At 38.1% G+C, this 27,935-nt stretch overlaps 1 protein-coding gene across 5 annotated transcripts; it reads right to left on the bottom strand.

The window, feature by feature from the left end:
- Nucleotides 1-25: 25 nt before the first annotated feature.
- Nucleotides 26-27,446, bottom strand: PLAC9 (placenta associated 9). 5 transcript variants are annotated; one of them, XM_003759145.4, is made up of 5 exons: nucleotides 27,146-27,446; nucleotides 7,235-7,338; nucleotides 4,074-4,197; nucleotides 2,999-3,104; nucleotides 26-2,228 (listed from the first exon to the last, which is right to left on the bottom strand). In XM_003759145.4, coding segments are annotated over exons 1-5 (633 nt in total). In that variant the 5' UTR covers nucleotides 27,444-27,446; the 3' UTR covers nucleotides 26-2,227. The 5 variants fall into 5 exon arrangements, with proteins under 5 accessions (XP_003759193.4, XP_031812252.1, XP_031812251.1 ...); XM_031956392.1 differs by lacking the exon at nucleotides 27,146-27,446 and adding an exon at nucleotides 7,959-8,074; XM_031956391.1 differs by lacking the exon at nucleotides 27,146-27,446 and adding an exon at nucleotides 7,935-8,055.
- Between the last annotated feature and the right edge of the window lie 489 nt (nucleotides 27,447-27,935).

The following is a 27,935-nucleotide window of genomic DNA, read 5'->3' as shown; positions in this document are numbered from 1 at the left end:
ACTCCACATCCTTTTTACCTGAGGGTACATGCCATATGACATGGTTACAAAAATTAGCATATTTAGCAGACGTCTTTAAAAAAAATGAATAAACTCAACACATCATTACAGAGAGAGAATGGAAACATTTCACATTCAAGATGAAGTAAAAAGTATGATTAAGACACTACAACTTTGGAGCCATATAATTAAGAATAGTACTAGGCTCTTTGATATTACATAATCTTATTAAAAAGTGAACTATCTTTGGATTATGTTGTCATGGCAGTCAGATGTGAATGAAATTTTTAGAAATGACTTCCAATGAATAATTCCCTGAAATTCTTAATACATTTAATTGGACTTATGACACATTTGATGTGTCTTTTATATTTGACTGATTAAATGACATGGATGAAAAAGAAAATTAAATTGACCTATCAATGAATCTTGGACTATGAAAATCACTTTAAAATGATAGCCTGTACATTTTTGACTAAAAATAAAAAATTAATTTCCATCTCAGCAAGAGAGCTTGTAAAATTCTACCATTTCCTCCACATATTTGTGAAAGTTAAGCATTTTCATTTTCTTGTTTTAAATCAAAAAAGAGAAATAAACTTGATGTGTAAACAAATCTTTATGCCTGGTGTTGAGCCAAATATTGCAAGCCTTTGTTCAATTTTTTTAAGTACATTTAATTTAAGTTTATATGTGATTATAATGTTAAATATCCTCCTTATGTTTAATGAACTTGGATCATTACAATTCTATTTACATTTATCTAAGTTTATAATATGAAGTTTGCAGAAAATAGTAAGCATATATGTTCTTGCTGGATCAATTAATTCTTACAGAATATCTCAAAATATTTGTAATTATATAATTACAGTTCATGAATTTTATATTTAGAGCTTCCATAATTATAGAATTATATAATACAAATTTTAGTTTGAAACTTTAGGAAGGGGAAGAAGTTATTGCAAGCACTTAACAAATCTAAAGAATATTATAAGTATCATTAAATTATCTGTGGGGTTCACAACTCTTTTTGTTATTAAATGATGGAGGAACCAAAAAATGTTTAGAACCATGGATTATTATAATAAATGAACTATATGGTTAAGGAGCTTTTAATGATTCAATCATCCTGTTTCAGACATGGAGAAGTATGTCCAGAGATTTTATCCAAAGATACACAGATAGTTCCACGGCAGATCAAAGATCTGCCATTTCTTCTCTCCCTCTTTTGCCTTTCATATATCTCTTCTCTCCAATTCCCCTCTCCCTTTCTCTAATATCCAAGAAATAACTTTTGTATCTAAACATCTTTGTGGGGGATTCTTGATCTTTTGTGGCATGGATCACTTTTGGCAGTGATAGAGCCTGTGAATTCCTTTCCAGAATACCCAATACTTTCCTTGGGGCCAATTATTTCCCAAATCACCCTTTCTCTCCCATTGGGATCTCCTGCCTCTATCTCCTCCCCTTCTAAGAAATTTAATTTGCTGAAGCCTTTTCTTCCATTATCTCGGCTCTTGTTAACTTCTTCCGAGGGTCTGGGACATCCAGGTTTTTCTTTTTATCCTTTTTACTGACCCTTTTAACTTCTGTCCAAGCCACCATATCTAACTACCAGACTCTGGACCTAATATAGCTTGAAATCAATTGTTTTATGAAGGAGGTGAGTGTATTTGAATCCCTAAATCTCATGTAACTCTGGGACAAGTCTCCTCATGCCTCTGAGGTGTTAATCACTTATCTACAAGATATGGCCTGTCCCCATCAAGGCCCCCACTAGTACCAAGGAGGGAGAATTTGGACATTAATGTCATAGACTTTTGAGGACATTTTTACAATTGAAGCAAGCATAGATCCAGAGAAGTTTGTATGCTAAAGGCAGTACAGATCAGATTCAGGATTTAGTCAAAAGATCTTTGGGTTAGATTTTAAGAGTTCTAAACTTCAGGATGAAGATGATTTCCTTGAACAATAAGGAGAACATGAATCTGACTGGTCCAGCAAACCAAATGGAGATAAAAGTAAAATAGGGAACCATCAGACCTGTGGCTTGTTACAACAATATCGCAGTCTTCCAGTTCATTCACAGTACAAGACACATTTATTACACAACAGCCTTTTCCAACACATGTCCAAGTGGATGAAAACACTTGGGGGGTGAATTATCCAAAACGCCGGGGAGCCACTGCTGCCTTCAGCTCCAAATCGTCTTGGTGCTCATAGGGATTCTGTAAGAAACAAGAGGTCTCATGGTTGGTGGAAACAGCATCAGCACAGAAGGAAAAACCAATTGCATGCCTGTGAGTGGAAGACTGGGTGGGTGTCTAAATTTGTAAGGATCCCTATTGGGAAGAACCCTTCCCAACTCCTGTGTGTTCTGGAGCTAAAATGAATGTTCCTAGAATGGAAAACTTGCATCCAATTAACCTGGTCTTGTTCCCCACCAGTACCCAAATGGTGTCTTCCCTTCGGAGACAGATTTTAGATGCAAACTCTCCTAAGAGAGGACTCGCAGATTTTAATTCACTCCATCATATAAGGTATTAATGAGATATCTCCCTTAAGAGAAGGTTTTGTTAAGGAGGTGGGAAGAAAAGAGAGAAGGAGGCAGGAGGAGGGGAAATTTCCAGGGCACTAGGAAGCTAATCCCGTCACCCATGTCACAGGTTTGCTGAAGATCATATTCCTATTTCTTCTGCTGTTCTCTTTGGGGATCCTTCAGTCACATTTTGGACTCTGAGCTAAGGGTCTAGAGGAAGTGTAGAGTGGCAGGAGCAGATCTTGTCCAACTTCTCTACACAGTAACTCCTTTTCCCCAGATATTCCTCAAACTCTTTTGGGAGATGTCTTTGGGTGCATCTCATGGCTACAGAGAGAACACAAGGGGCAGGCAGGTAGTTCAGGGAATTGGGGAAGGGGATGATGATGCATGAAGAAGGGCGATTAGGAGGAACAAGACCAGACCACAGTGCTGATGGAGATCCTCACTGAGGCTTACCACATCTCCCCTCCCCCTGCATCCTCTTCCTTGTCTGCCGGGAGCTTCCCTTGCTCATCAGCAAAGCTGAAGAGACGGCAAGATCCAGTCATGTCTAGTTTTCCTCCTGTTGACAGCAGGAATGGTAACGTCTTAGTGCCTTCCCAGCCCTCGAGCTTGAGCTAACATTTCCAAAAGTAAAGGCAGAGAGAGGTAATTTGGCAGAGTGGGTGCCAGCAGGGTTTTGCTATCGAGAAAAACTGAGTTAAAGTCTTGTTTCTGACCAATCCCATCTGTGTGATCCTCTCAGCTGCAGATTCCAAATTATTAAAGAGATGCTATTCTGTATTCCTAAAAAGTTTCTATACTAGGGATCTGATTTTCCTTGGGCAGCATGATAATTGTGGAAATATGTATAGAAGAATTACACGTGTTTTACATATATTGGGTTATATGTTTGTCTAGGGGAAGTGGGTGGGGGTAAGGGAGGAAAAATTTGGAAAAGATATTGCAAGGTGAATGTTGAAAAGTATGTATATGTTTTAAAAATGAAAAGTTTTAACTAAAAAAAAAAAACCTGCCTGAGAGTCTCACTATCTCTGTGACCTTGAGCAAGCTATTTACCCTTGGCTTACCTCAATTTCCTCAACTGTAAAATGGGGACAATAATAGTACTTACCTCAGGGTGAGTCAAAAAAACCAAACATTTTTGTGTAACTTTAGAGATCTCTCCATTCCAAAGGTTCATACGGACTATTTGTGCCTGACCTTCTGAGCTCACAAACATCTGATTAGCCACAGCTGGACACACTGTCCACTGACCCCAACATGGTGATGTCATTTTGGTCTTCTTCAAGAACAAAGGACATCAACCAACCTCACAGGGTTGTGAGGATCAAATGAAGTATTTGCAAAGCACAATGCTTGGGACAGAGCAGATGCTACATGCTAGCTATCACCATCATCATTATTCCTTATTCCTCCCACTTTTTATCCCCAGAGCCTTGAGACTTATTCAATTCCAGCTGTGCTTGGAATAAAAGTGGGAGGCTAAGCTGGGGCCAGAGCATTCAGGGCTCGGATGGGGGACACACACCGTCTCCTAAGAAGTTCTCGGTGGGGCTCCCAGACGCTGGGGGCAAGTTCCAGGCTATCGAATTCATCAGGTTAAGCAGGTTCTTTACTTCAGACTCCAGGTGTTCCACAGTCTTGTCCAGGGTCTGGTAAGGAGACAGTGAAAAAGTCAGGGCAAGGGATAGCAAAAAGAAGCTCAGAAAAGCGTATGATGTAACTGATAATAGAAGTGAACCTCTATTCTAAAAAAATGTATCCTATAGTATTAAGTATCATTATATCTACTCTACTTATCTGGCGACTAGGTAGCCTAGTAGATAGAATACTGGACCTGGAGTCAAGACCTGGGTTCAAATCTAGCCTCAGATACTTATTTAGCTGAACGACCCTGAGCAAACCACTCAATCTCTGCCTCAGTTTCTTTAGTTGTAAAATGGAGCTAATAATGAAACCTAGCTCACAGAGCTATTATGGGCAGCTAGGTGGAGCAGTGGACAGAGCATCAGAAAGATTCATCTTCCTGAGTTCAAATCATGTCTCAGACACTCACTAGCTGTGGGACCCTGAACAAATCTCTTAACCCTGTTTGCCTCAGTTTCCTTATCTGTAAAGTGAGCTAGAGAAGGAAATGACAAACCACCTCAATATCTTTACCAAGAAAATCCTAAATGGGGTTATGAAGAGTTGGACAAGATTATTTCAACAAGAATAAGAAATTATTTCAGAATAACTGAACAATAAACAGCCACCAAGATCAAGTGAAATAATATTTGTAAAGCATTTAGTATAATACCCAGTACACAATAGGCTCCCTATAAAAACTCAGTCCCTTCCTTCCCATAACCATGTTTATATACTTTTGTTCTGGTGACTTATAGAAAAAGATGTAAGTTTTTAACGAGATTGTACAGAAAAAAGAATAACCTATGAGTTCTGATTTTACACTTACATACTTGGTAAAAAGTGGATTTAGGAACTCCTTTCTTTGAAGAGATGGGGTTCTATGGGTGAGAACAATGACATGCTATCAGATATTTTCACTGGGCTCATTGGTTTGTCTGTGTTGCTTTTTTCCATATTTGTTATAAAAAATGATTTATTAAGTAGGGAAGTAGGGATATTTTCAGAAATGATGTCAAGAATAATGAGATAAAATAATTAACAAGAGGCAGCCCTTTTTGTAGTGGCAAGAAACTGGAGACAGAGGGGATGTCCATCAGTTGGAGAATGGCTGATTAAGTTATAGTATATGAATATTGTGAAATATTATTGTTCTATAAGAAACGACCAGCAGGATGATTTCAGAGACTCCTGGAGAGACTTAAAGGAACTGATGCTGAGTGAAATGTACACAACAACAAGAAGATTATATGATGATCAATTCTAATGTACATGACTTCAACATTGAAATGATTCAGACCAGTTCCATTGATCTTGTGATAAACAGCCATCTACACTCAGAGAGAGGATTGTGGGAACTGAGTGTGGATCACAACATAGCATTTTCACTCTTTTTGTTATTGTTTCCTTGCATTTTATTTTCTTTCTCATTTTTTCCCTTTTTATTTCATTTTTTCTCACGCAGCAAGATAATTGTATAAATGTGTGTGCGTATACTGGATTTAACATATATTTTTTACATTTAACATATATTGAATACTTGTTATCTAGGGGAGAGGATGAGAAGAAGGGGAGGGATTTGGAACACAAGGTTTTGCAAGAGTCAATATTGAAAATTGTTCCATGCACATGTTGTGAAAATGAAAAGCTTTAATAAAAAAATCACTTCTTAAAAAAAAATTTTTTTTAATTAACAAGAAAATAGAGGCTGAATCCATCCTTCCAAAGAAAGTCGCAGAACCCTAGCTTACATAACTTTTGTTGTGCTTCCCTCTAGTGGTCTTCTAGGAAAATAGCGAGTTATAGTTGGAAAAGTTTTCTTAGATTTAAAAAAATGCAATTTTTAAAAATTCTCTCAATTTAACTCTTTTTATAAAATATTTATTAAGTAAATATATATATGCATGGATTTATGGATGTATGTGATACATTTGATTATTTTAGAAACAGGTATTTAGATTTAATTATTTTTTTCCTCAAGAACAATCATGGTGATGATGATAATTATATGATCACTAGAAGTATGATACAGAGAGAAGGCTTCTAGGTCAAGATGACATGAGTTCAAGTTCCAACTTAGATACATCTTGACTGTGTTGGAAAAATCACTGAACTTTTCAGTTTTCCCAGGCAACTCTAAGAACTATTTTCAATCAGTATTAAAAAAGACAAACACACACACACAGAAGCATGCCAAAATATTCACCAAAGAGAGACGAGATGATTGGGGAGGAACTCCCAATATTGATGAAATCACAGGTCTGGCCAAATAATGAAATGATAATGAAAATAATAGTCATAATGTGCTACCATTATTATCCATTGTTGCCATTATCAATATATAATTCAACAATCAATGAGCACCTACTATGCGTTTGACACTGAATTAGGTATTAGAGATATGAAGATGGAAAGTAAAACTGCCAAGAAACTGCGGAACACTAGAGACAGAGACTGGAATTCAAATCCCAACATAGCCACTTATTACTCATAATGCCTTAGACAAGTCATTTTTTTTTAATCTCCCTGGTTCTTTTCTTCTTCATGTATAAAATGAGGTTGGTGTACTCCAGTACTCAGTCTGGGATCCTAGGAACCTTGATTTCTAGGCATTACTAATGGTTTATACTGAACCTCTCTTCCATTCATAAGCAAGGCATAAGTAGGTGCCCTAACCTGGAATGTCTCCCTTGATCCTACTCATCCTTCAAGGCCCTTTCCCTCTAGGATACTTTTAGTGCTTCTTCCACGTCATAGTGATCTTTGTTTTTTCTGATACCCCAAAACAGGCTAGTCTACAATTTAGGACTCAATTCTATGTTGCCTTATGTTGTTTTGTCATCACTTCACAGACACTGGTCTTGTCTTCCACAACTGGAAGAGACACGGGCACTCTCTTATGTTTCCTTGGGTTTTTTGTTTTCTCAGCAGCAGAACAGAACTGGACCCATACTAACTGAACCCTCTCTCCATCTCTTCCATCCCTGCTCCCACCAGTTTGATAGCTGCTAATACTTGAGTTGCCTCCCCATTCCCTCCCAAACCATCCCATAGCTCCAGTACCTCTTCCACAATGTCTAGGCGATTGTGGAAAGCTTTGTGTTCATCACACCATTTCATCCTCTTATCTTCATTCCCAGGGGAAGATCTTAATGGTTGTACAGCAGCTGCAAGAAACATAAATTTGGTTTAAGGCTGGGCTCCCACCACCCAACTATTGGCTTCCTTATAACCCCAGAAAGGCAAGCAAGAACATCTAGGTTCTAAAAAGGTAGTGGGTCTTGAAGCAAGGGATGAACAAAGTGAATAGATTTGTTTTATGCTCTGGCATCTTTATATTCTTATCTTTTAAGACTCAACTCACAGACCACCCCTTCCTAGAAGCTTTCCAAGGCCTCTTTAGCCCAAGGGGACTTGATGATCTCTCCTTTCTCTGAGGTCCTTTTCACTTAGATCAATAATAATAATTCATAATTACATCGTATTTTAAGGTTCAATGAATCACTTTTACTTATATTACATCATTCAATCCTCAAAAGAACCTTATTTTAAAACAGGTATTATTATTATCACCTCTTTTTTTTTTCTAAAACAAATTTACAAATTAGGAATCTAAGACTGAGTAGTTCTTTGTTCAGTGACTTGTTCAGTGTTTCACAGTTAAGTATCAAAGGAGGAATTTGAACCCCCTGATTCCAAATCTATCCCTTTCTCCTTTAAATTATGCTAGCTTCCTACTGAAATCAATGCCCTGTGATTTTACACTTGATCATGGACTGTCTTGTACCATTCTTCACTTGTTTCATGTGTAGAGATATCAGAGGAAAAGGCTTTGTTGGTTGTTTCTAAGGATGTAATAGAAATGTCACCGTTTCATTCAGAATTCTCCAACTAGTTGCTATTTACACAGAACAGGCTTTTAGAATTCTTTAGCCAGCAGAACAATGGTTATTTAGCATAAAACGTAGGGACTGCTGGAGAGAGGTTAAAAACATTTTCCTTACTTATGGCTTTTAATCCTTTTTTTTCTGTTTAAGGAAATGGAGAACTTCGGAGATTTATTTCAGCTAGGGGGTAAGATAGTCTAAAAATGAGTTTCTGGACACATTAGGGGACCGTTGAACCGATAAACCTAGGTGAAATGAATCAGAGTTAAGATGTAAGAAGCTGAAACATTTCTCTATTTGACCCTCAAACCTCCTGTCATTCCATCTCTCTCTAAACCTACTCTGCCCTCAAGCATAATCTCCCATCCATTCACCCCTCAAGTAATTTCTTCGACCACTGCCTCTGCTCTTAATGTACTTTCTTCTCTTTCTGATCTCCGCCATGTAATTAGCCAATTCAGTGCCACAATGTCCTCCACCTAACCTCTTTTCCTTTTCCTGTTTATTCCTTGCCAAACCTCAGCTCTGGATTACTCTCATTATCCATCTCCTCTGCTCCTATTTACACGCTACCGAAAGAGACTGGAGAAAGCCACAAGTGTGTTAAAATAGACCAATTATAAATGTATGTCATTTAACTTCACCAGAGTCATCTAGGTGGGGAACATTGGTCAGGGCAACTGTGTTAAATGATGCTCTTATAGGGAACATGTGTGACCAGGACAAAAGCACAAAGGGGTAAATAATGATTCACCACTACAAAATCACTAATGTCTTCTACTGATGCAATCGTTTACCTGTCCCAAGTTTCTCTCCACAACAATCTGTAAGAGAACCACCAAAATTTCCTGAAATGCCTTTTCCCTATTCAAAATCAAATGGCTCAATTTAAAAAAGTATCTACTAGATGCCCAACTCTGTACTAAGCAATGGAGATACATTAAGAAAAAGAGAGCTTCCAATCTGATGGGGGAAGACCACATATAGAAAGAAGCTGGGAAAGAGCAGGGGAACCCCAGAAAGTACCCAAGCACAGCTGCAGATGGAAAGTCAAGTGAGTTGCAAAGTCCAGGTTCTGCTTTCTATAAAGAAAAAATTGGAGTGGGACTTAGTATTCTACCCCTTAATCCTCCAACCAGAGAGGAGGCTGAAGGATCAAATATGTTACTCTATTTAGCATTCAAATATCTGTACCATCCTTTCTTCCTGTTTTTATAAATTATTTCCTATATATTCAGGGGTCCTCAAACTTTTTAAATAGGAGGCCAGTTCACTGTCCCTCAGACTGTTGGAGGGTCAGGCTATAGTAAAAATAAAAACTTTGTTTTGTGGGCCTTTAAATAAAGAAACTTCATAGCCCTGGGTGAGGGGGATAATTGTCCACAGGCTGTAGTTTGAGGACCCCTGCATGGTCCGGTTATACTGATCCACTTATTGTCCCTTGCACATCCCACCTCCCATCTCTGCCTTTGCACTAATTTATCCATCTTATTTAGGTTTTACTCTCTTGTTACCTTTGCCTCTTATAATTCCTAGTCCACTTCAACACTCAGTTCAAGTAGCTCCCCCTACATGAGGCATTTCCTGAAGCTTCCAGCTGCTCATGCCTTCTCCCTAATCATCTTGTCTCTGTTTGGTACATACTTTGGCACATCTCTCTATATTCATGCCTCCTTGTCAGTGAGGTGCTGATTTACTATTGCCTTCATCTATCCAGAGCTCACCACAATGTCTGGCGTACAATAAGCTTCATTGAAGCTACACCTCTCTTAATGTAGGCCCAAATTATCTCAGCTCAGTGATTGATCATGACTTCAGAGAACCGACTGGGAAACGTGCCTCCTACTTCTTGGCAGAGATAGTGGATTATAAGTAAGTGAGACATATGTTTCAGACAGGGCCAATATGTTGACTGTTTTCCTTGGCTTTTCCTATTTGTTACAAGAGAAGATTCGAAAGGAAAATGATAAATGTTGGAGGGGATGTGGGAAAATTCAAACACTAAAGCACTGTTGGTGGAGTTGTGACTGATCCAACCATAATGGAGAGCAATTTGATGCTATGCTCAAAGGACTATAAAAGTGTGTATATCCTTTGATCCAGCAATACCAGTACTACATCTGCATCCAAAAAATAACGAGAGAGAGACAGAGAGACAGAGACAGAAGGAGACAGAGAGGAAACACACAGAGAGACAGAGAGAGAGAGAGAGAGAGAGAGAGACAAAGACAGAGACAGAGAAAGACAAAGAGAGACAGAGAGACAGAGGAGAATTCTTCAATCTGTATTCAGACACAATCAGTTCCTTCTCTGGGTATGGATAGGATTTTTCATCATAAGTCCTTCCGAGTGGTCATGGATAATTGTATTGAGAGTAGCAAGTCATTTATAGTTGATCATCCCAGAACATTCCTATTCCTTTGTATATAATACATTTCATTTTGCTTGAAAGTCTTCATAGAGGACTTTCCAGGTCTTTTTTTTCCCCTAAAAGCATCCAGCTCATCATTTTCCATAAAACAATAATATTCCAAATGATACTAATTTTTTAAAGAAAAGAGCAACAATAAAACATTTTAGAAGAAAAACAAAGATTTCACTAGCTATTTTGGTATCATCACTTTATATCTCTAGGGTGATTAATATTTGCAGGAATTTTTGCATTCAATCATCACCCCAAGACATAGCATAGTCCATTCCCTTGAGGAGCTTTTTTTCGAGACAGTAGACAGAATATAGAAACAGATACTGAAATACAAGATCATTTGAGGAAGGATAAAGAAAGGAATCAAGGAAACTTCACATCCAAATTATCCAAACATTAGCCATTTTTAGGAGTAGTAAGTTGGTACAGTAAAGGTGACACCTGATGGGAGTGAAAAAAATTTTTTTTTCATTTTTTTTGGGGGGGCTGGAGCAATTGGGGTTAAACGACTTGCCCAGGGTCACACAGCTAGGAAGTGTTAAGTGTCTGAGACCAGATTCGAACTCAGGTCCTCTTGATTTCAGGGCTGGGGCTCTATCCACTGAACCTCGTAGCTGCCTCAAATGAAATATTCTTAAGAGCTGGCACTGAGAACAAAGAACATTCCAGGCATTTGTCACAGGCTGTACCAAGGAATGAGGGCAGGAGATGGAATGCAGAGTTCAGGGACTTAAACTGGCAAAGAGACTAGTTTGACTGAAATGTGGAATGCTTGAAGGAGAATGATGCAGTATAAATCTGAGAAGGTAATCTGGAGTTAGATAAAAGAAGATTTCAAATCGGAGTTTTATTGTACCCTGAAGGCAAGCACCAGTATTTCTTGTTCTGGTTGATCCAGTGAAAGTGAATCCAGATGGACAACCAGAAACCTTGCCCCGCCTACCAGCATCCTAGCCCATACAAGATCTCTGCCTCCATACAAGTCCCAGGCTTCTCAAGGATGGGCTCCATAACTCCACGAATGGCTTTCCTCATTAGTCGGGGACCTGAATTGACTCATTTTATATCAATAGTAAAATCTGGCTTGGCTTTGGTAGCCAGAGCCTGTAATAGACACAGATCTTTGGATCTTTAACATCAGCTCCAATGATTAACATCTTTATTTTACAAATGGGGGAACTGAATTTTAGGAAAGGAAGGTGAGTTGCCTAAGATCTTCAGAAACCAGAATCCAGTTCTTGCTTCAGGCACACTGATTGTGTGATCCTGGACAAGCCACCTAATCTTCAAGTCCCCCAGGCAAATTGTCTAAGTTGTTGGAGCCTGTTATTCAACCAGCTCTGGTATTTTGTACACATAGATAGATAGATAAATAGATAGATAGATGATAGATGGATGGATAGATGATAGATAGATAGATGGATAGATGGATAGATGATAGGTAGATAGATGGATAGATGATAGCTAGATAGATAGATGGATGGATAGATGATAGATAGATGATAGATGGATGGATAGATGATAGATGGATGGATAGATGATAGCTAGCTAGCTAGCTAGACGATAGATAGATAGATAGATGATGGATAGATGGATGGATAGATGATAGATAGATAGATGATAGATGGATGGATAGATGATAGCTAGCTAGCTAGCTAGATGATAGATAGATAGATAGATAGATGGATGGATAGATGATAGAATAGATAGATAGATAGAGGTCTGGTATTATTCATACATTTAAAAACTTTCAACTACTCTCTGTTGGAATCAATGAAAATAAACGTGAACTAGCTATACCAGATATCAAACTATATTACAAAATGGTAACCATCAAAATAATATAATACTGGCTAAGAAAGAGAAGAGCAAGTCAATGGAATCGATTAGATACATGATACCTAGTAGCAAATGACCATAATAATTTATTGTTTGATAAACCTAAAGATCCAAGCTCCGGAAGCAAGAATTCACCACTTAAGAAAAAAAAAAATAGCTGGGAAACTGGAAAACAATTTGGAAGAAAGTAGGCATAGACCAGAACCACACACAATGTTCCAATAGAAGGTCAAAAATGTTCATGATTTAGACATAAAAGCTGATATAAGTAAATTCAGGGAACACAGAAAATTTTACCTGTCAGATTTATGAATAAAAGAATTTATGGCCAAATAAGATATAAATAGGATCATAGAAAGTAAAATGGATAATTTTGATTATATGAAGTTAAAAGTGTTTTGCACAAACAAAATCAATGAAGCTAAAATTAGAAGGAAAGCAGGACACTGGAAAAAATTTACAGTGTTTCTCTGATAAAACCCTCAATTCTCAATTTTATAAAAGAGCCATTCCCCAACTGATAAATGGTCAGAAGATATGAATGAGTGGTTTTCAGAAAAAGAAACTGTTATCTATAGTCATGTAAAAATGCTCTAAATTGCTATTAGTCAGAGAAATACAAATTAAAACAATTCTGAAATACCACTTCAACCTATTATATATTGCTAATATGGCATAAAGGAAAATGACAAATGCAACTGGTTTAACTACTGTAAAAACAATTTGGAACTATGCCTAATTGTGCATGCCCTTTAACCTAGTAATACCACCACCAGATCTGTTCCCCAAAGAGAACAAAGGGAGAGGAAAAGGTTCTATAAGCACATAAATATTTATAACAGCTCTTTTTGGGATGGGAAATAATTAGAAACTGAGGGGCTACCATCAATTGAGGAATGGCTGAACACATTATGGCATGATTGGGGGAGAGTACTATTTACTATTGTGTGATACAAAGTGATAAAGGGGATGGTTTCAGAAAAATCTGGTAAGACACATAAATTGATGTAAAGCGAGCAGAACCAAGAGATCATTGTACATAGTAAGAGCAATATTGTAATAATGGTCAACTTGAAAGACTTAGCTACTCTGATTAATATAATGATGGAAGATGATTCCAAAGGACCCATGATGAAAAATGCTATCTACTTCCAGAGAGAACTGATGAACTCTGAATCCAGATTGAAGATATTTTTTTAAATTTCCTTATTTTTTCCTTGTTTTTATTCTTATTATTTTTTTCAACATAGCCAAGGAGAAAATAGTTTTGCCTGGTTTCACCTATATAACATATATCATCCCAAGTACCTACTTGTGTGTGTGTGTGTGTGTGTGTGTGTGTGTGTGTTTCTCTTTAATAGAATGTAAACACCTTGAAGCCAGAGCTTTTTCTAACATCTAGCAGTTAATACCTGCTTCTCAAATTGTTGGCTTAATCCTTAGGGGCAACCTGAGGTTTAAAAAGAACTAGAGATGAAAGAGGAAGGGACAGAGAAGGGGGGACAAGAAAAACAGGACTCAGCTTGTTCTATGATATAACTAGTGGCAGCTTATTCCCAGAAATTCCCTGGACTGCCTGTGTTTCTCTAATCCAATGAGCTCAGAAGAGGCCTCTAACAATAGCTTGTCTCTTCCCAAAGCCCAAAGCCCTGACCAGCAGAGATAGGAGTGTTGGCCGCAGATTGCTTCTAGCATCTGGCTTGGATAGACATTACAGTAGACCTCTTCCCTCTCTCCATCCTCTCCAACCTCCATACCTCATCCAACTCTCACATGACCCCCATGGCCCTGGGAGGCCTGGATGACTCACTGATGAAGGGGCCCAGGAGATAGATGAAGCAAAAATAATAATAATAAAGACCAGACTTAGGACAACTCATTTTTCCTGGACTTATGCTTTCATTCTTCTTTGCTTCTCTCCGTTTTTCCCTTTTCCCATTTCTCTGCTGTCCCTGAAGACTACACAAATGGGCCAAGAATGAAGGCAGACCCACCTACTGGGGAGGGTCTGGATTTTTTAAAAAGTTGTATCTGTCCCTTCAGCTTATCAAAAACACCCTGCTCTTTGTATGGCTGAGACCACATCTAGCTTAGCTCAAATCCTCCTAAAGGGGAAAAACTGTGACTAGAGATCCACTTTCCATGTAAACAACATTAATCCCTCAGCTCCAAATGTTCTTCCTTTGTATCAAAACATTTTCACATATATCATTTCATTGGAAAGAGAAGAGAGTGGGAGAGGGAAGAGGAGGGAAAAATGGGAAAAGAAGGGAGAGGAGGAAAGGGAGAGAGGGGAGGGAAAGGAAGGGAAAGTAGAGAAAGGAAAGGAGAAGAAAAGGAAGGATGGGGTAAGACTTGAGAGGAAAGAGAAAAGGTAGAGGAAACTTCATAAATAATAGTTACTATTATCATGCTATCCCCTGCTATATTGTCAGAAGTAAAATTTGAAGGAGAGTTCTCTGATTGTAGAACTGGGGCTTTAAAGTGGAAGGGGACCTAATCAGTTGTCTAGTCCAGTCCTCTCATTTTACAAAGACTGAAGCCCAAAGACATTAAGATCATACAGGTATGAATTCTAAATGAGGTCTTCAACATCCCAATCCAGCACCTTTTTCATTCATCAGCCTGCCTCTCAAGGGATTTTCCAGAAGAGTAGCCAGCATCCCTGATTCCTTGGGTGCCTCCCATGAAGATGTGATCTAAGTAGTCTCAAGGGGTCCTAACCACCCTCTGAGGATGGTGTAAGGGCAGGTATGTTGTGGGGGGAAAGTAGCCTGTTTCTTGCTGCTGCTGTCTCCCACCTCTCTGACTTCCAACTCTTGACAGTAGTCTGAGAAAGACAAAGAGAAAACAAAGACGAGTAGGGGAGGTGTGGAAGCTTGTCATCTCCTTTGACTTTGGGAAGGGGCAGAAATGGTCTACTGAGGTCTGTGGTAGAGGCAGTAGATGGGTCACCAATCTCTAAAAGAGGGATATAATATTCATAGAACCAGTGATGGATAGAAGGAAGGAAGGAAGGAAGGAAGGAAGGAAGGAAGGAAGGAAGGAAGGAAGGAAGGAAGGAAGGAAGGAAGGAAGGAAAGAAAAAAAGAAAGGAAGAAAGGAGGAAAGAAAAAAGGGAAAATATTGCTTACTATGTGTTTAGCATGCTAATGCAATTACAAAATTAAGACTGTCTCTGCCCTCAAGGAGTTCACATTTTAATAGGAAAATACAACACATAAAGATAATGGTAACCAAAAATTTTGTTTGGGACTAGAGGCATCTAGCTTGCCCAGTAGACAGTGTTAGATTTGACAATCAGACTTCAAATCTAGCCTCAGTCACTTATCTATATCACTTAAATTAAGGTCCTTTATTTGTAAAGTGCAGGTGATAATAAGAGCACCTGCTTCTGAGGGTTTTGTGAGACTAAATTGAGGTCATCTATCTGTATAAAGCTTTTGTAAACAACAAATTCTGGCTATTGTTATCTCAAATCGATTCTAGAAGAATCAATCTGACTTTTCCAGAAATAATGGTAATAATGATTTGGTTATTGATTCCAGAACTAGAAGTAGAAAGGACTGATAAAGGTCTCATATCTAAGATATGTAGGGAACTAATTCAAACTTATAAGAATAAGAGCCATAATCCAATGGCCAAAGGATATGAACAGGCAATATATCTATGTCCACATATAGATGTATATGGATATGTATATAAATATACATATATAATCACTGAGGGAATTATTTTGTTTGATTCTTCATAGTTGTTACAAGAAATTTTCTTTTCTTTTTCCCCCAGTAAGGTGGGGGATGAGAAAGAGAGAAAATAAATTTCTATTCAATTTTTAAGAGTTTTAAGGAGACGGTTGCTATAAATGTGAAATGTTGCATGCACTTTCAGATGAAATTAATTGTCTTATTGCTTTATTTTATTATAAGATCTCTTGAGATGTTTGGGTAATTTTTAAATGTTTGTAATATGAAAAAAAAGCAATAAAAATATCTTTTAAAAAAATTATGGGGGCAGCTAGGTGGTGCAGTGAATAGAGCACCAGCCTTGAAGTCAAGAGGACTTGAGTTCAATTCTGACCTCAGACACTTAATACTCCCTTTGCCCTCCCTGGGCAAGTCATTTAATCTCAATTGCCTCAGCAAAAAAAAATTTAAAAAAAAAAAAAAAACAAATTAGGGATTCTCTGATGTAAAGGTAAGGGGCATGAGGGACAGCCAGGAGGAGGTGTCATATGTGAAGAACACAGGGGAAACCAGGAAAATTCACCACTAAGTTCAGCGTTTAGGATTTTCTCAATAATTTGCACAATATTTATGCCACTAGACTTTGAATAGAGATGACAATTGCTGACAAGGACAAAGTTCCTTCCTTTCCCAATTGCTTTCAGCCAAAACTGCCTCTCCCTCTTGTTTTCCCTTTCCCTTCCAGCTTCCTGGCCATTTGAGAAATTGCCTATTCTGGGCTCCGGAGGCAGATTTCTGGGTTTCACATATCTTGCCAGACATTCAAACTGGACAGCTGCCATGGGTGGGGCACTCTGTTGTTCTAGCAAAGGGGAGAGAATGAGGCATAATTGCAGCCTCCCATCATTCTCTCATTGGCTGCATCCTATTAAAGAAACAGATCCCTGCCCTCCTTTGCTTGTTGGACAAACTCTCCCTGGAAGGGGAGACTTTAGTTCAGTCAGAAAGAATCCTCCCTGACTTTTCCAGAGTCATCTCTACTTCTCTCAGCAAAAAAATACGCTCTAGTAAGTCCCCTTTGTTGTTGTTTAGTCAAATAGTCACATCCATCTCTCTGTGACACCATTTTGGGGTTTTCTTGGTAAAGATACTGCAATGGTTTGTTGTTTCCTTCTCCAGCTCATTTTACAAGTGAGAAAACTGAGATGAACAGAGTTAAGTGACTTGCCCAAGGTCACACAGCTAATAAGTATCTAAGGGTCAGGTCTTACTGACTCCAGGGTCAGCATTCTATCCATTGTACCACCTAGATATCCCTAAGTCCCCTTTAACCAGAATTAAACCATCCTCCAAAAATCAGAATGATTTTTGAAGTACCATATAAACACCAAAGATTTTCAAAATGGGACCCTTGGGGTCTTTGGGGATTCCGAGATGCATTTTGCATCATCAAAGAAAAATTCACTAATAATCATAACCTGTATATGTCTAGTACTTCACAAAGTATTTCCATACAGATGACATCATTTGATACTGACAAAATCCCTGAGAGTAGGCAGGGAAAAAGAGGAACTTAGAAGAAACTTAAGATACTTCATCCCAGTTACATCCCTGTTTATAACACATAGGCGTGGGCAGGACATTGCATCAGGATGAGTAACTGGAGACTTTTATGTATTGATTTTTAAAGGCAAACTCAATAGAGCCGTCAATGGTCAGAGAAATTATTTTAACTCATTTAACTAAAGAACCAGAACTTTAACCAAATTTAAGCACAAAACTTATGCTTAATATGATATTTTTAGTTTAAAACTACAGTATCAGGTAGCTAAATGAAAATGCAAAGCCATTTTATTTTAGACTTTTAGCAGTTCCTGGGTACCCTAGCACACCTAGACTGACTCACTTTTGCCTATGACAAAACTGAGACCTGTAGCAGGAAAGGAATTGGCCAAGATCATATTGCTAGGAAGTAACAAAGCCAGAACTTGAACCCGGTTTTCCTGACTCCAAGTCCCGTAAACTTTTCCCTGGATCCTCCTGCCTTAGAATATGTTCAGTATAATTATAGTTTAATGGTTAAGTATAATATCAGATGAGATCATATATGTGTATGTATGTGTATGTGTATATATAGTATTTTATAAATCTTAAAACATCATATAAATATTCATTATTATAAGTATTTTAATAATAATTAACACATTTATATTGCTTTTTAAAATCTACAATATACTTTTTTCAAAGTATCTCTTTTGTATTTGAATATATTATATATTTTACATATTTATATTGATATATTTTGAATGTTATATATTTTGTGTTTACATTTAGCATACTTGCATTCATATATATGCATATTGTAAGTGTGTGCATGCACTATATATGTGTACATGTACAATATATGCGTGTATCTGTATTCTAGCTCAATTGCTTCCCAACAGAATCAAAATTGTGAGAGCCCATGAGGGGTGAGGATGACCGCCTCTGAAATCTCCAGGTCTGTAACCACTGGCTACTCCACAAATGAAATCATCATTTGGAAGTTGGGTAGCCTGGAAAGGGTGCCAGATTTAGAACTAGGAGTTCTGAGCTCAGACCTCAGCTCTAATGTTTACTAAGTACCCTAGATTAGTCACTTAATCTCTCTGTGACTCTATTTGATCATCTCTAAAATGGGGATAGTTACATTTACACAACTTACCTCACAGAGCTATGGAAAGGCAAGCTCTTTATAAATATGAAAAGTACTTTTTTTTGTGGTAGCCAAGAAAATGAAAGCAAGGTAATCACCTACCAGTGAGAAATGGCTAAATATGTGAAGATTATGAAATAATATTGCTCCATTAGAAATAGGAAGAATTCAAGGAAGCATGAGATAATTTATATGAACTGATAAAGAATGAAATCAATAGAACCAGAAATATAACATATACCATGTAAATGAGAGGGTCAAGGTGGGGGGAACCTCTGTCATTTTTAAGACATTGTAATTAGGTTATTTAAATTTATATTGTATAATTAGAAGAACCAAGTTTGAGGTTGAAGAAGAGAGTCAAAAAATACCCCCTCTCTCCTTCCTTCTTTCTATGCAGAGGTTGGGAACTATAGATATGGGACATTATTAATCCCTTTTGGATATGTTGGTCAATTTTGATGAACTCTTTTTTTCTTTCCTTTTTCTTCTTTGTTGCAACAGATGTAGAGATGTAGTGTGGAATAGTCTAAAAAGTCTTGGTTCTGAATCTCCCCTCTGACACATATTGACTGAGTCCCTTAGCAAGACATTCACTTTCTTAGTGCTCTAGGCAATTCTGAGTCCATAAATTACAGGCCAACCTCCATTGGGAAAGGGAGTTTCCTCACCTAGGAGTTTCTTATCCAGTGAAGTTCTTGGTCCAGTCCATATCTCTCTACAAGAGATGACTGCCTTGGGAAGGGCAAAGAAAAGAAATATTCAGAAGTGTAAGATAAAATATATCTCTAAAAATTTTAAATTTGAAAAAAATGTGCCTTTTAGTGTTTTTGACTTAAAAAAAAGATCCAATTTCCAATCTTTAGTACTTTTCTGTAGTTCAAGGGAGACTTGATGAAAAGCGACTGTTTGAACACCTGTATGCTACTTTTTCTCTTTGAGACCCTCCTTGATCAAGATTTTAGGGTCTAGGGTAGAAACTTCCATTATAGACTTCATCCTCAAATCCTTCCACACTTTAAGTTAGTACAGAGTCTTCAATAGTTACTGTGATCAGAAAAATTAGTCCCTTGGTGGCCAAACCACTGTGGATGAGCTTTTAACATAGCTATGCTGTTCCACAACCGGAGAGCCAATAATTTTCTCTTGCCAGGAAGGAATGGGAACTCTTTCTGGCTTAGCAGAACCTGCCAAAACTTGAGTTCCCCTGGCCTAGGCTTCCAGAGCCCCCTATGCCTTCCGTGACATGATGTGGTACCAGGTCATTAGTGGAAGTCAAAAGAAATGAAAGCCACATCCTGATGGGAAGCAGACCCCAGTCTAATAAGAGCCATATTCCAGAGACTGAGAGCTATGCCATGAGAAGCACAGACTACATTAGGGGCTGGAAGTGGAAAGCTGGCACAGTCTACGAGGGACCTTACCAATAATGATGGCCATCATCATAATAGCTAGCATTTACATATGGCTTTGCGATTTGCAGAGAGCTCTACATACATTTTCTCATTTGATTCTCACAATAGTATTGTAAGGGGTGCTATTACTATCTTTATTTTACATATGAGGACACAGAGACTGAAAAAAATGGTGAATAGGGGCAGCTGGGTGGTACAGTGGATAGAACATCAGCCCTGAAGTCAGGAGGACCCGAGTTCAAATCTGGTCTCAGACACTTAACACTTGTGATCCTCAGCAAGTCATTAACCCCAATTGCTTCAGCCAAAAAAAAAATGTTGAAATAATTAATTCAAGGTCATATAGCTAACTAGTAAGTGTCTGAAACCAGATCTGAACTCATATCTTCCTAACTCCAAATCTGACACTCACTTCATTGGGAATTCCATCTTGCAACGAGAAATAGAGAAAGCTGAATCTGAAAAAGCATTTTGTTCCAGCTGGGAATCTGAGTGACTTTTGGTTAAATGCATATGGAGACGTCTACACTAAAATATTTGTAAACTCTTGGTAGGACCAAAGAACTGGAATCAAAGTGATACCCACTGAGTGGGAAATGGCTAAACAAGATATGGTACATGAATATCACTCCATAGTAAGAAAGAAGGAATATGATGACTACTGAGAACCATGGGAAGATTTATATAAATTGATGCAAAATGAAATAAGTAGAATCTGCTAAAAAGTTTTCAATAATGTTTGTGTCAGCCCTCTTTGTGGTGGCCAGAAACTGGAGAATGGATGAATAAATTGTGGTATATGGATATTATGGAATATTAATTTTCTATAAGAAGGGACAAGCAGGAGGATTTCAGAAAGACCTGGAGAGACTTGCACGAACTGATGCTGAGTGAAATGAGCAGGACCAGGAGATCATTGTATTCTTCAACAACAACACTATATGATGATCAATTCTGATGGACGTGGCCCTCTCCAGCAATGAGATGAACTAAATCAGTTCCAATAGAGCAGTAATGAACTGAACCAGCTACACCCAGTGAAAGAACTCTGGGAGATGACTAAGAACCATTACATCAAATTCCCAATCCCTCTATTTTTGTCCATCTATATTTTTTATTTCCTTCACAGGCTAATTGTACATTATTTCAAACTCTGATTCTTTTTGTGTAGCAAAATAACTGTTTGGACATGTATACTTATTTTGTATTTAATTTATATTTTAACATATTTAACATGTATTGGTCAACCTGCCATCTGGGAGAGGGGATGAGGGGAAGGAGGGGAAAAATTGGAACAAAAGGTTGGCAATTGTCAATGCTGTAAAATTACTCATGCATATAACTTGTAAATAAAAAGCTATGATAAAAAAAATTGAATAAGTAAAAAAATGTTTTCAATAATGTAACTGGAAAATGAAAGAATAAAACAATTGTAGGTAGTTCTGCAGCGTTTTAATGATCAGCCTTGGCTTCTTTGTTAAAAAGGCAGCACAGACCAGTGCTCACAACCTTGAATCAAGAAGACCTGAGATACAACATGTGATGAAGAGCAAGTTCCTTAACCTTCCTTCTCTATCTCCTTTTCTGTACAATGGGAAGGATATGTGTGTGTGTATTTATTGGCCTCTCAGGTGTTTTCCAACTTTCAAATCTAGGATCCTGTAAAGTTCCTCTCCTCACTTCTTTGAAGGGTGATTGTGGTTGTGGAGCACCACATATACTAACACTTTTCTCACAGATTGATTAATTTAAGTATTGTTCTCTGGAAGTGTTAGGTGACCACATAGGGAAATGTAGATGGTGATGCAATAAAAACTTTCAAAAAACTACAACTTCATTCAGATCTCGGTTCCCTTTTGCCTTCTAAAGGCTAGAGGCATTCCTGCTGATCTCCGCTAAGATTAACAGACCCAAAACTAAAAATCTGGTGACCTCAAAAACTAGCAATTTGAGTGTTCCTGATGGGTACCTTCCTGCTAAGAGCCACACTTTCCACAGATACCCATTTGCATCCTTCATTTTGACTGGCCTGCTTGACCAATAGTTGACTTAGTCTAGGAAGGTCTATCTCTCTGTTTTCATCTAAATATCATTAATAATAAAAGCATTTATTTAGTATAAAACAATAAGGTTGCAAAGCACTTTTCCATTAATCTGGGAATTTTTATTAAGTATTTACTATGTACTATGTTTTGTATTAAGTGTTAGAACTATAAAAACAAAAGTGAAAGACTCCCTGCCTTCAAAGAGCTTATCTTTTAATGAAAAAACAGCAGGTATGTGTATAAGTATAAACATAACACACCAAAGGGACACTTTCTTCATGTAACCCCAGCTTTTTCTGCACTCACCACAACCCAGCCAGGTAGAATAGGTATCATTACCTCCCTTTGACAGACGAGGCTCAAAAAGACTGATTTTAAGTTGACAGAAAAAAAAAAAATCCCAGGTGATCAAGAGTGCAATCCCAGTTCTGCCACTGATGAGACATTGGACCAGACATTCCACTTCTTCAGTTGTCATAAAGGGGCTATATAATTGTACCATTGTATCCTTAGTGTTATTAATCAAAATTTATCATATGCCTATTAGAATGGCAAAATGAAAAAAGCCTGGATTTGGAGTCCAAGAACATATTTAAAGGGCTGTTACACAGAACAGATTAATCAACCTTGTTCTACCTGAACTTAGAGGGAAGAACCAGGAGCAATGGGCAAAAGTAACTAAGAGTTCATGTTAAGCGTGGTATCAGAAAAAACTTGTCATGACTCCTTTGGGGTTTTCTTATTACAGATATTGGAGTGGTCCACCATTTCCTTTCCCAGCTCATTTTACAGAGGAGGAAACTGAGGCAAGTAAGGTTAAGTGACTTGCCCAGAGTCACATTGCTCATAAGGGTCTGAGATCAGATTTGAACTTAGGAAGATGAATCTTCCTGACTCTATTCACTGTGCTACCTAGCTGCCAAAAGCTTTACAAATATTTAATCTCATTTAATCATTTAATCTCAGGTTTTTGATGGATTGTAAACTCAAAAGGAAAAAATAGTCTTTATTCCTCTCCAGGCTATACTATTGACTCGACTTTCTTTGTCATTCTGTGTCAATACCTCACTCTCTTTTATGTGTCCTTTTTTTCCATTAGAACATATCCTCCTTCTGGGCAAGTATTATTTTGTTTGTACTTTGTAAATGCTTATTGACTTGATTTATTCTCTGATATTTAATCTTTTCATCAGTTAAATATTGGATTAGAGGCTTTGGAGATTTTATGATTTCTGCGCTGTGTGCTATACACTATTAGGTACTGGAGTCAGTCAGTCATTCAAGTTATTTATTAAGCAGATATGTGTCAGGCACTGTGCTAAGCACTGAGGATACAAAAGGAGGCAAAAGCCAGTCTGTGACCTCAAGGAGCTCCCAATTTATGGGAGAGACAACGTGAAAAAAATAAACTATATACAAACAAGCTATATACAGGAGGAATAGTAAATAATTAACAGAAGGAAGATAGTAGCATTAAGAGGGTTGGAAAAGTTTTCCTAAAGAAATTAGGATTTTAATTGAGGCTTGAAAGGAGCCAGAAGACTGAAATGAGGAGAGAGAGCATTCAAAACATATGGGACAGTCAGAGAAAATGCCCAGAACTCAAAGAAAGAGATCAAAATGGAAGAGCACATTATTTAGAGGATTCTCTCTGAGCCAGCTTCCCTAAACTTTTTACCTGTAACAATTGACTTTGAATGATACAGGAGCTGTGCGATCAAATCCTTCCATGAATGTCTTATCAGGAAGAGGGAAGCTTTAAAAGGCTTTTTAAAAAATAGATATTGGACAAAATAAAATCCACACCCAGGTTATAAAAACTATGGACCCCAAAAGCAGGAGTCATACATAGCTAAAATCAGCCAAATGGAAAGCATGTGTTAGGTTTTTGCTTATTGCAAGAGAGCCACAGCTGGACTTATAAAAATCAAGTCACAGTTTAAAACAACTGAGATTCTGGGCAAGCAGCTGGGTTCTCAATAAATAATATAACCTCTCTGGGGACAAAACAAATTCTGTGTTTGGGATGAGACCCAAATGAATGAGGCATTGGGCTTAATGATTCCTTGAGAAAGGCTTTTTCATTGAGCAGTGATCATTGTATTCTTGAATTTGCATCCTCAGTGCTTAGTACCATGCTTGGCACATTGGCACATAGTTGTTGGTTTATCATTTGGTTAATCACAGGTGGAACTGGACCAAGCATAAGAGTCAAAAATCTCATAATCATTGAATCTCAAGAGTCAGAAGGAATAAGGTGCAAGCCAAATATAAAACATAAATCTCTGGGAAGCTATCCCTGACAGGTGAGAATAGTATTGTCAATGTGACTCATGAGGTTTTAGCCAGCAGATAATTATTACTCAGGGTGGCTTGTTCTGCTTTTAGATAAATGTTAAGTATTTCACTTATATACAAAAAAAATTCAACTTCACAAATATTAGATGGTGAAGGTATGTATGGTTAGACAGCAGTTAATCCCTTCTCATTTAAATAATAATAGAAAACATTTATACAGTGCCAGCTCTATACCAGACATTGTGCTAAATGCTTTATAAACAAAACACCATCTCATTTGAAATAGGAATTCTAATGGACTACAAGCTCAATAAGAGAAGGCAATTTGATGTCATAACCAAAACTATAATGTGATCTGGAGCTGCATTGTAAGGGTAGAACTTCCAGGAAAAGAGAATTGGGCATCCCACTGTCTTTTGCCCAGTCTAGGAATTAAGGTTGAAAAGATTGTTGTTATAACCAATGTTGTTAATTATTGACTGAATTTAAACCCCTTGAGGATATACTTTGCCTTTCTATAACTCACATTTATCAATAGTAGATACTATTAAATTCCATTGATTTCAAATGAAAAAAATGAAAATGGGAAATCATATGTGGTTCAGATTTGAATACCTTGAAATCAAATAAAACAAATTTGCTATTTTGTTTTTTACAATTAAAAAAAAAAAAAAAGATTGTTGTTAAGCTAGAGAATATCTACAGGAGGGAAGCCAAAATGATGAAGGACCTGAGATCATAGCATATAAGGATTAGCTGAAAGAACGGGGCATATTGAGTGTAGAGATGAGAAGACTCAGGGAGAAACGATTGTTTTTGAAAAGTTGTCACTAGGAAGAGAGAGGAGAGTTTTTCCATCTGGTCCCAGAAGGCTGAATTGGAAGCAATGAATAGATATTGCAAAGAAGCCAGTTTAGGTTTGATGTCAAGAGAAACTTTTTAATAATTTCAGCTGCCCCCAAATTGAATGGACTTCTTAATAGGCTCCTTGGTGGCCATTGAGCAGAAGCTGGATGACCACTTGTTAGTTATCTTAACATGAGGATTGTTTTGTGTAGGACCTGGACGAGGTGGCTGGCCACTGAAGTCTCTTCTAACTCCCAGATTTTGGGGTCCTCTTAATAATAGCTCAGGCATATGAGGCTTTGAGGTTGGCAATGATCTCTCTGTCTCTTTCCTTCCCCCCCCCCTTCTCTCTGTGTTTACACATACACAAAACCATACACATATATTTATAATATATATTGATATATATAATATGATATATTACATATTATAATTAACAATTATATACAGGTGTTATCTATATAATACATTAGATGTCTACAATATATTTATGTGTATACACACACATAATTCCATTTGGTACTAACAACAGTTCTTTAAAAATAATACTATAGGTATTATCTCTATTTTCAGATGATAAAAGTGAGGTTCAGATTCACAAATTGAGTCAAGATTCAGAAACTAGCAGGCTGAAAGATTTTAATATTGGGATATATTGAATAAGATGAAATTTAATTGGAAAAATTGTGAAGTTGTATGTGGGCTCAAAAAAGCTCACCTTCACAAATACAAAATGAGAGGAGATATAATTAAACATCAATTGGTTTGGAAAGATCTGAGAGTTTTAGTGAACTGCTAGCTTAATGTGGGTCAGCAATGTGATATGGCAGCCAAGGAAACTAATACAAAATGAGGCTGTGTTAAAAGAGGCACAGAATCCAGGTACTGGGTAATGGCTCTTTTCTCTCTGCCCTGATCAGAGCACATCTCAAGTCCTTTCTAGGTACCACAGATTAGGAAGGACACTAATAGGTTGAATAGCATCCAGAGAACAAACAGGAGAATGACTTGCCCAAGCCCTGGTATGACTAGAGGTTTGGCAGTGGGGATGGGTGGGTGAGGAAACTATCACCTCATCCATCAGTTTACAAAGGTAATTTTCCCCTGGGGGCCCTGAAATGAATGTTTGGACCTGTGACATGCTATGCAAGTTTAGATTTCAAATTGGAACATACCCCCTGATTCAAGCCTCTCATTTTACAGATGAGGAAACTTAGGAACATCAAAATTAAGTGCCTTGAGTAGGGTTGCATAGGCAGTCAGAATTTGAATCCAGGCCAACAAAAGCCAACTGTTTCCATTGCACCACTATCAGCTATTTGTATGATGTAGGCTCCATTGACAAACTCCCTATTTCTGTTTTGTAGTTTCATTTAAAACAGGAGCCAGAGTTTCAGATTATTATTCCCCAACTAGATCTCTCTCTCTCTCTCTCTGTCTCTCTGTCTCTGTCTCTGTCTCTGTCTCTCTGTCTGTCTCTGTCTCTCTTTCTCTGTCTCTGTCTCTCTCTCTGTCTCTGTCTCTCTCTCTGTCTGTCTCTGTCTCTGTCTTTCTATGTCTTTTTGTTTCTGTCTCCTCTCTCTCTCTCTCTCTCTCTCTCTCTCTCTCTCTCTCTCTCTCTCTCTCTCTCTCTCTCTCTCTTTCTCTGTGTCCCTCTCTCTGCCTCTCTCTGTCTATCTCTTGTTTCTGTCTCTCTCTCATTTTTTCTTTCACACACACACACTTCCAACTGATGACATTTTCCCTTGTTCCCAGGCACACTGCCCCTCCCGGTGCCCCTCCTCTCACGGCTCCCCTTCCCACACCTCAGCCCACCTTCCCACACGGAGCACACTCACCAGAGAAGCCTCCCTGGAGCACTAACGCCAAATGCAGAGCCCAGATGAAGAGCATGATTTCCCAGCCTTCCCGATCAGGCTCCCAGTCCCTAATACAGAAGCGCACCCCTGTCAGAGGCGCAGGAAGCCCTCCCTCTGTACTCGGGGAATCTCCACCTCCTTCTCCCTGGGCTTTTATGCAGAGGTTGAGCCAGAGCCCAGGGAGAAAACGCTTTACGGGCCAGCCAACATTCTGATGCTGTTCTGTTCCTCCGCCTTCCCTCGTTCCCGGGGCAAACTCACGCATGCACGAACACATGCACACACTCACACACGCCCTTCAAGTTCCAGCTGGGCAGGCAGAAAGTTGCTAAAACTTGGAAGCTTTTGTCCATCTGGATCCAGTCTGAGAGATATCGGGCCGCCTCAGAGAACGGGATGCGCTGCCTAAGCCGCTCGTGTGAAGGATGGAAGAAACACCGGTTTTTTCTGTATTTTCTAAGACACAGAGAATGGCATTTTCAACCTTTCACTTTCAGAAACAGTTTATTTAACTTTCTGACCTGAAGACATTGATCCTCCAGGTTGTCAAAAACTACTTCAATTAATCAAAAATAACTCTGCTGACTCCAACGCTTGACTTCTCTATGGCTGGTTTTAAGGGGACAACTTTAACAGATATGACTGATCTCCTCTGCTATGCAAGACCTTTACTTCACATCCATAATCCCAAGAAACCCTCTGGAACTTCAGCAACATTCCACCCAGAGCTATTTGTAGGAGAGGGGAATTTATACAAAAAAAATACTGA

The sequence above is a fragment of the Sarcophilus harrisii genome, chromosome 2, assembly GCF_902635505.1.
Source record: "Sarcophilus harrisii chromosome 2, mSarHar1.11, whole genome shotgun sequence".
In the NCBI taxonomy this organism is placed as follows: Eukaryota; Metazoa; Chordata; class Mammalia; order Dasyuromorphia; family Dasyuridae; genus Sarcophilus; species Sarcophilus harrisii.
The sequence above is the reverse complement of the archived record's forward strand: the minus strand, read 5'-3'. Positions and strand labels throughout refer to the sequence as shown.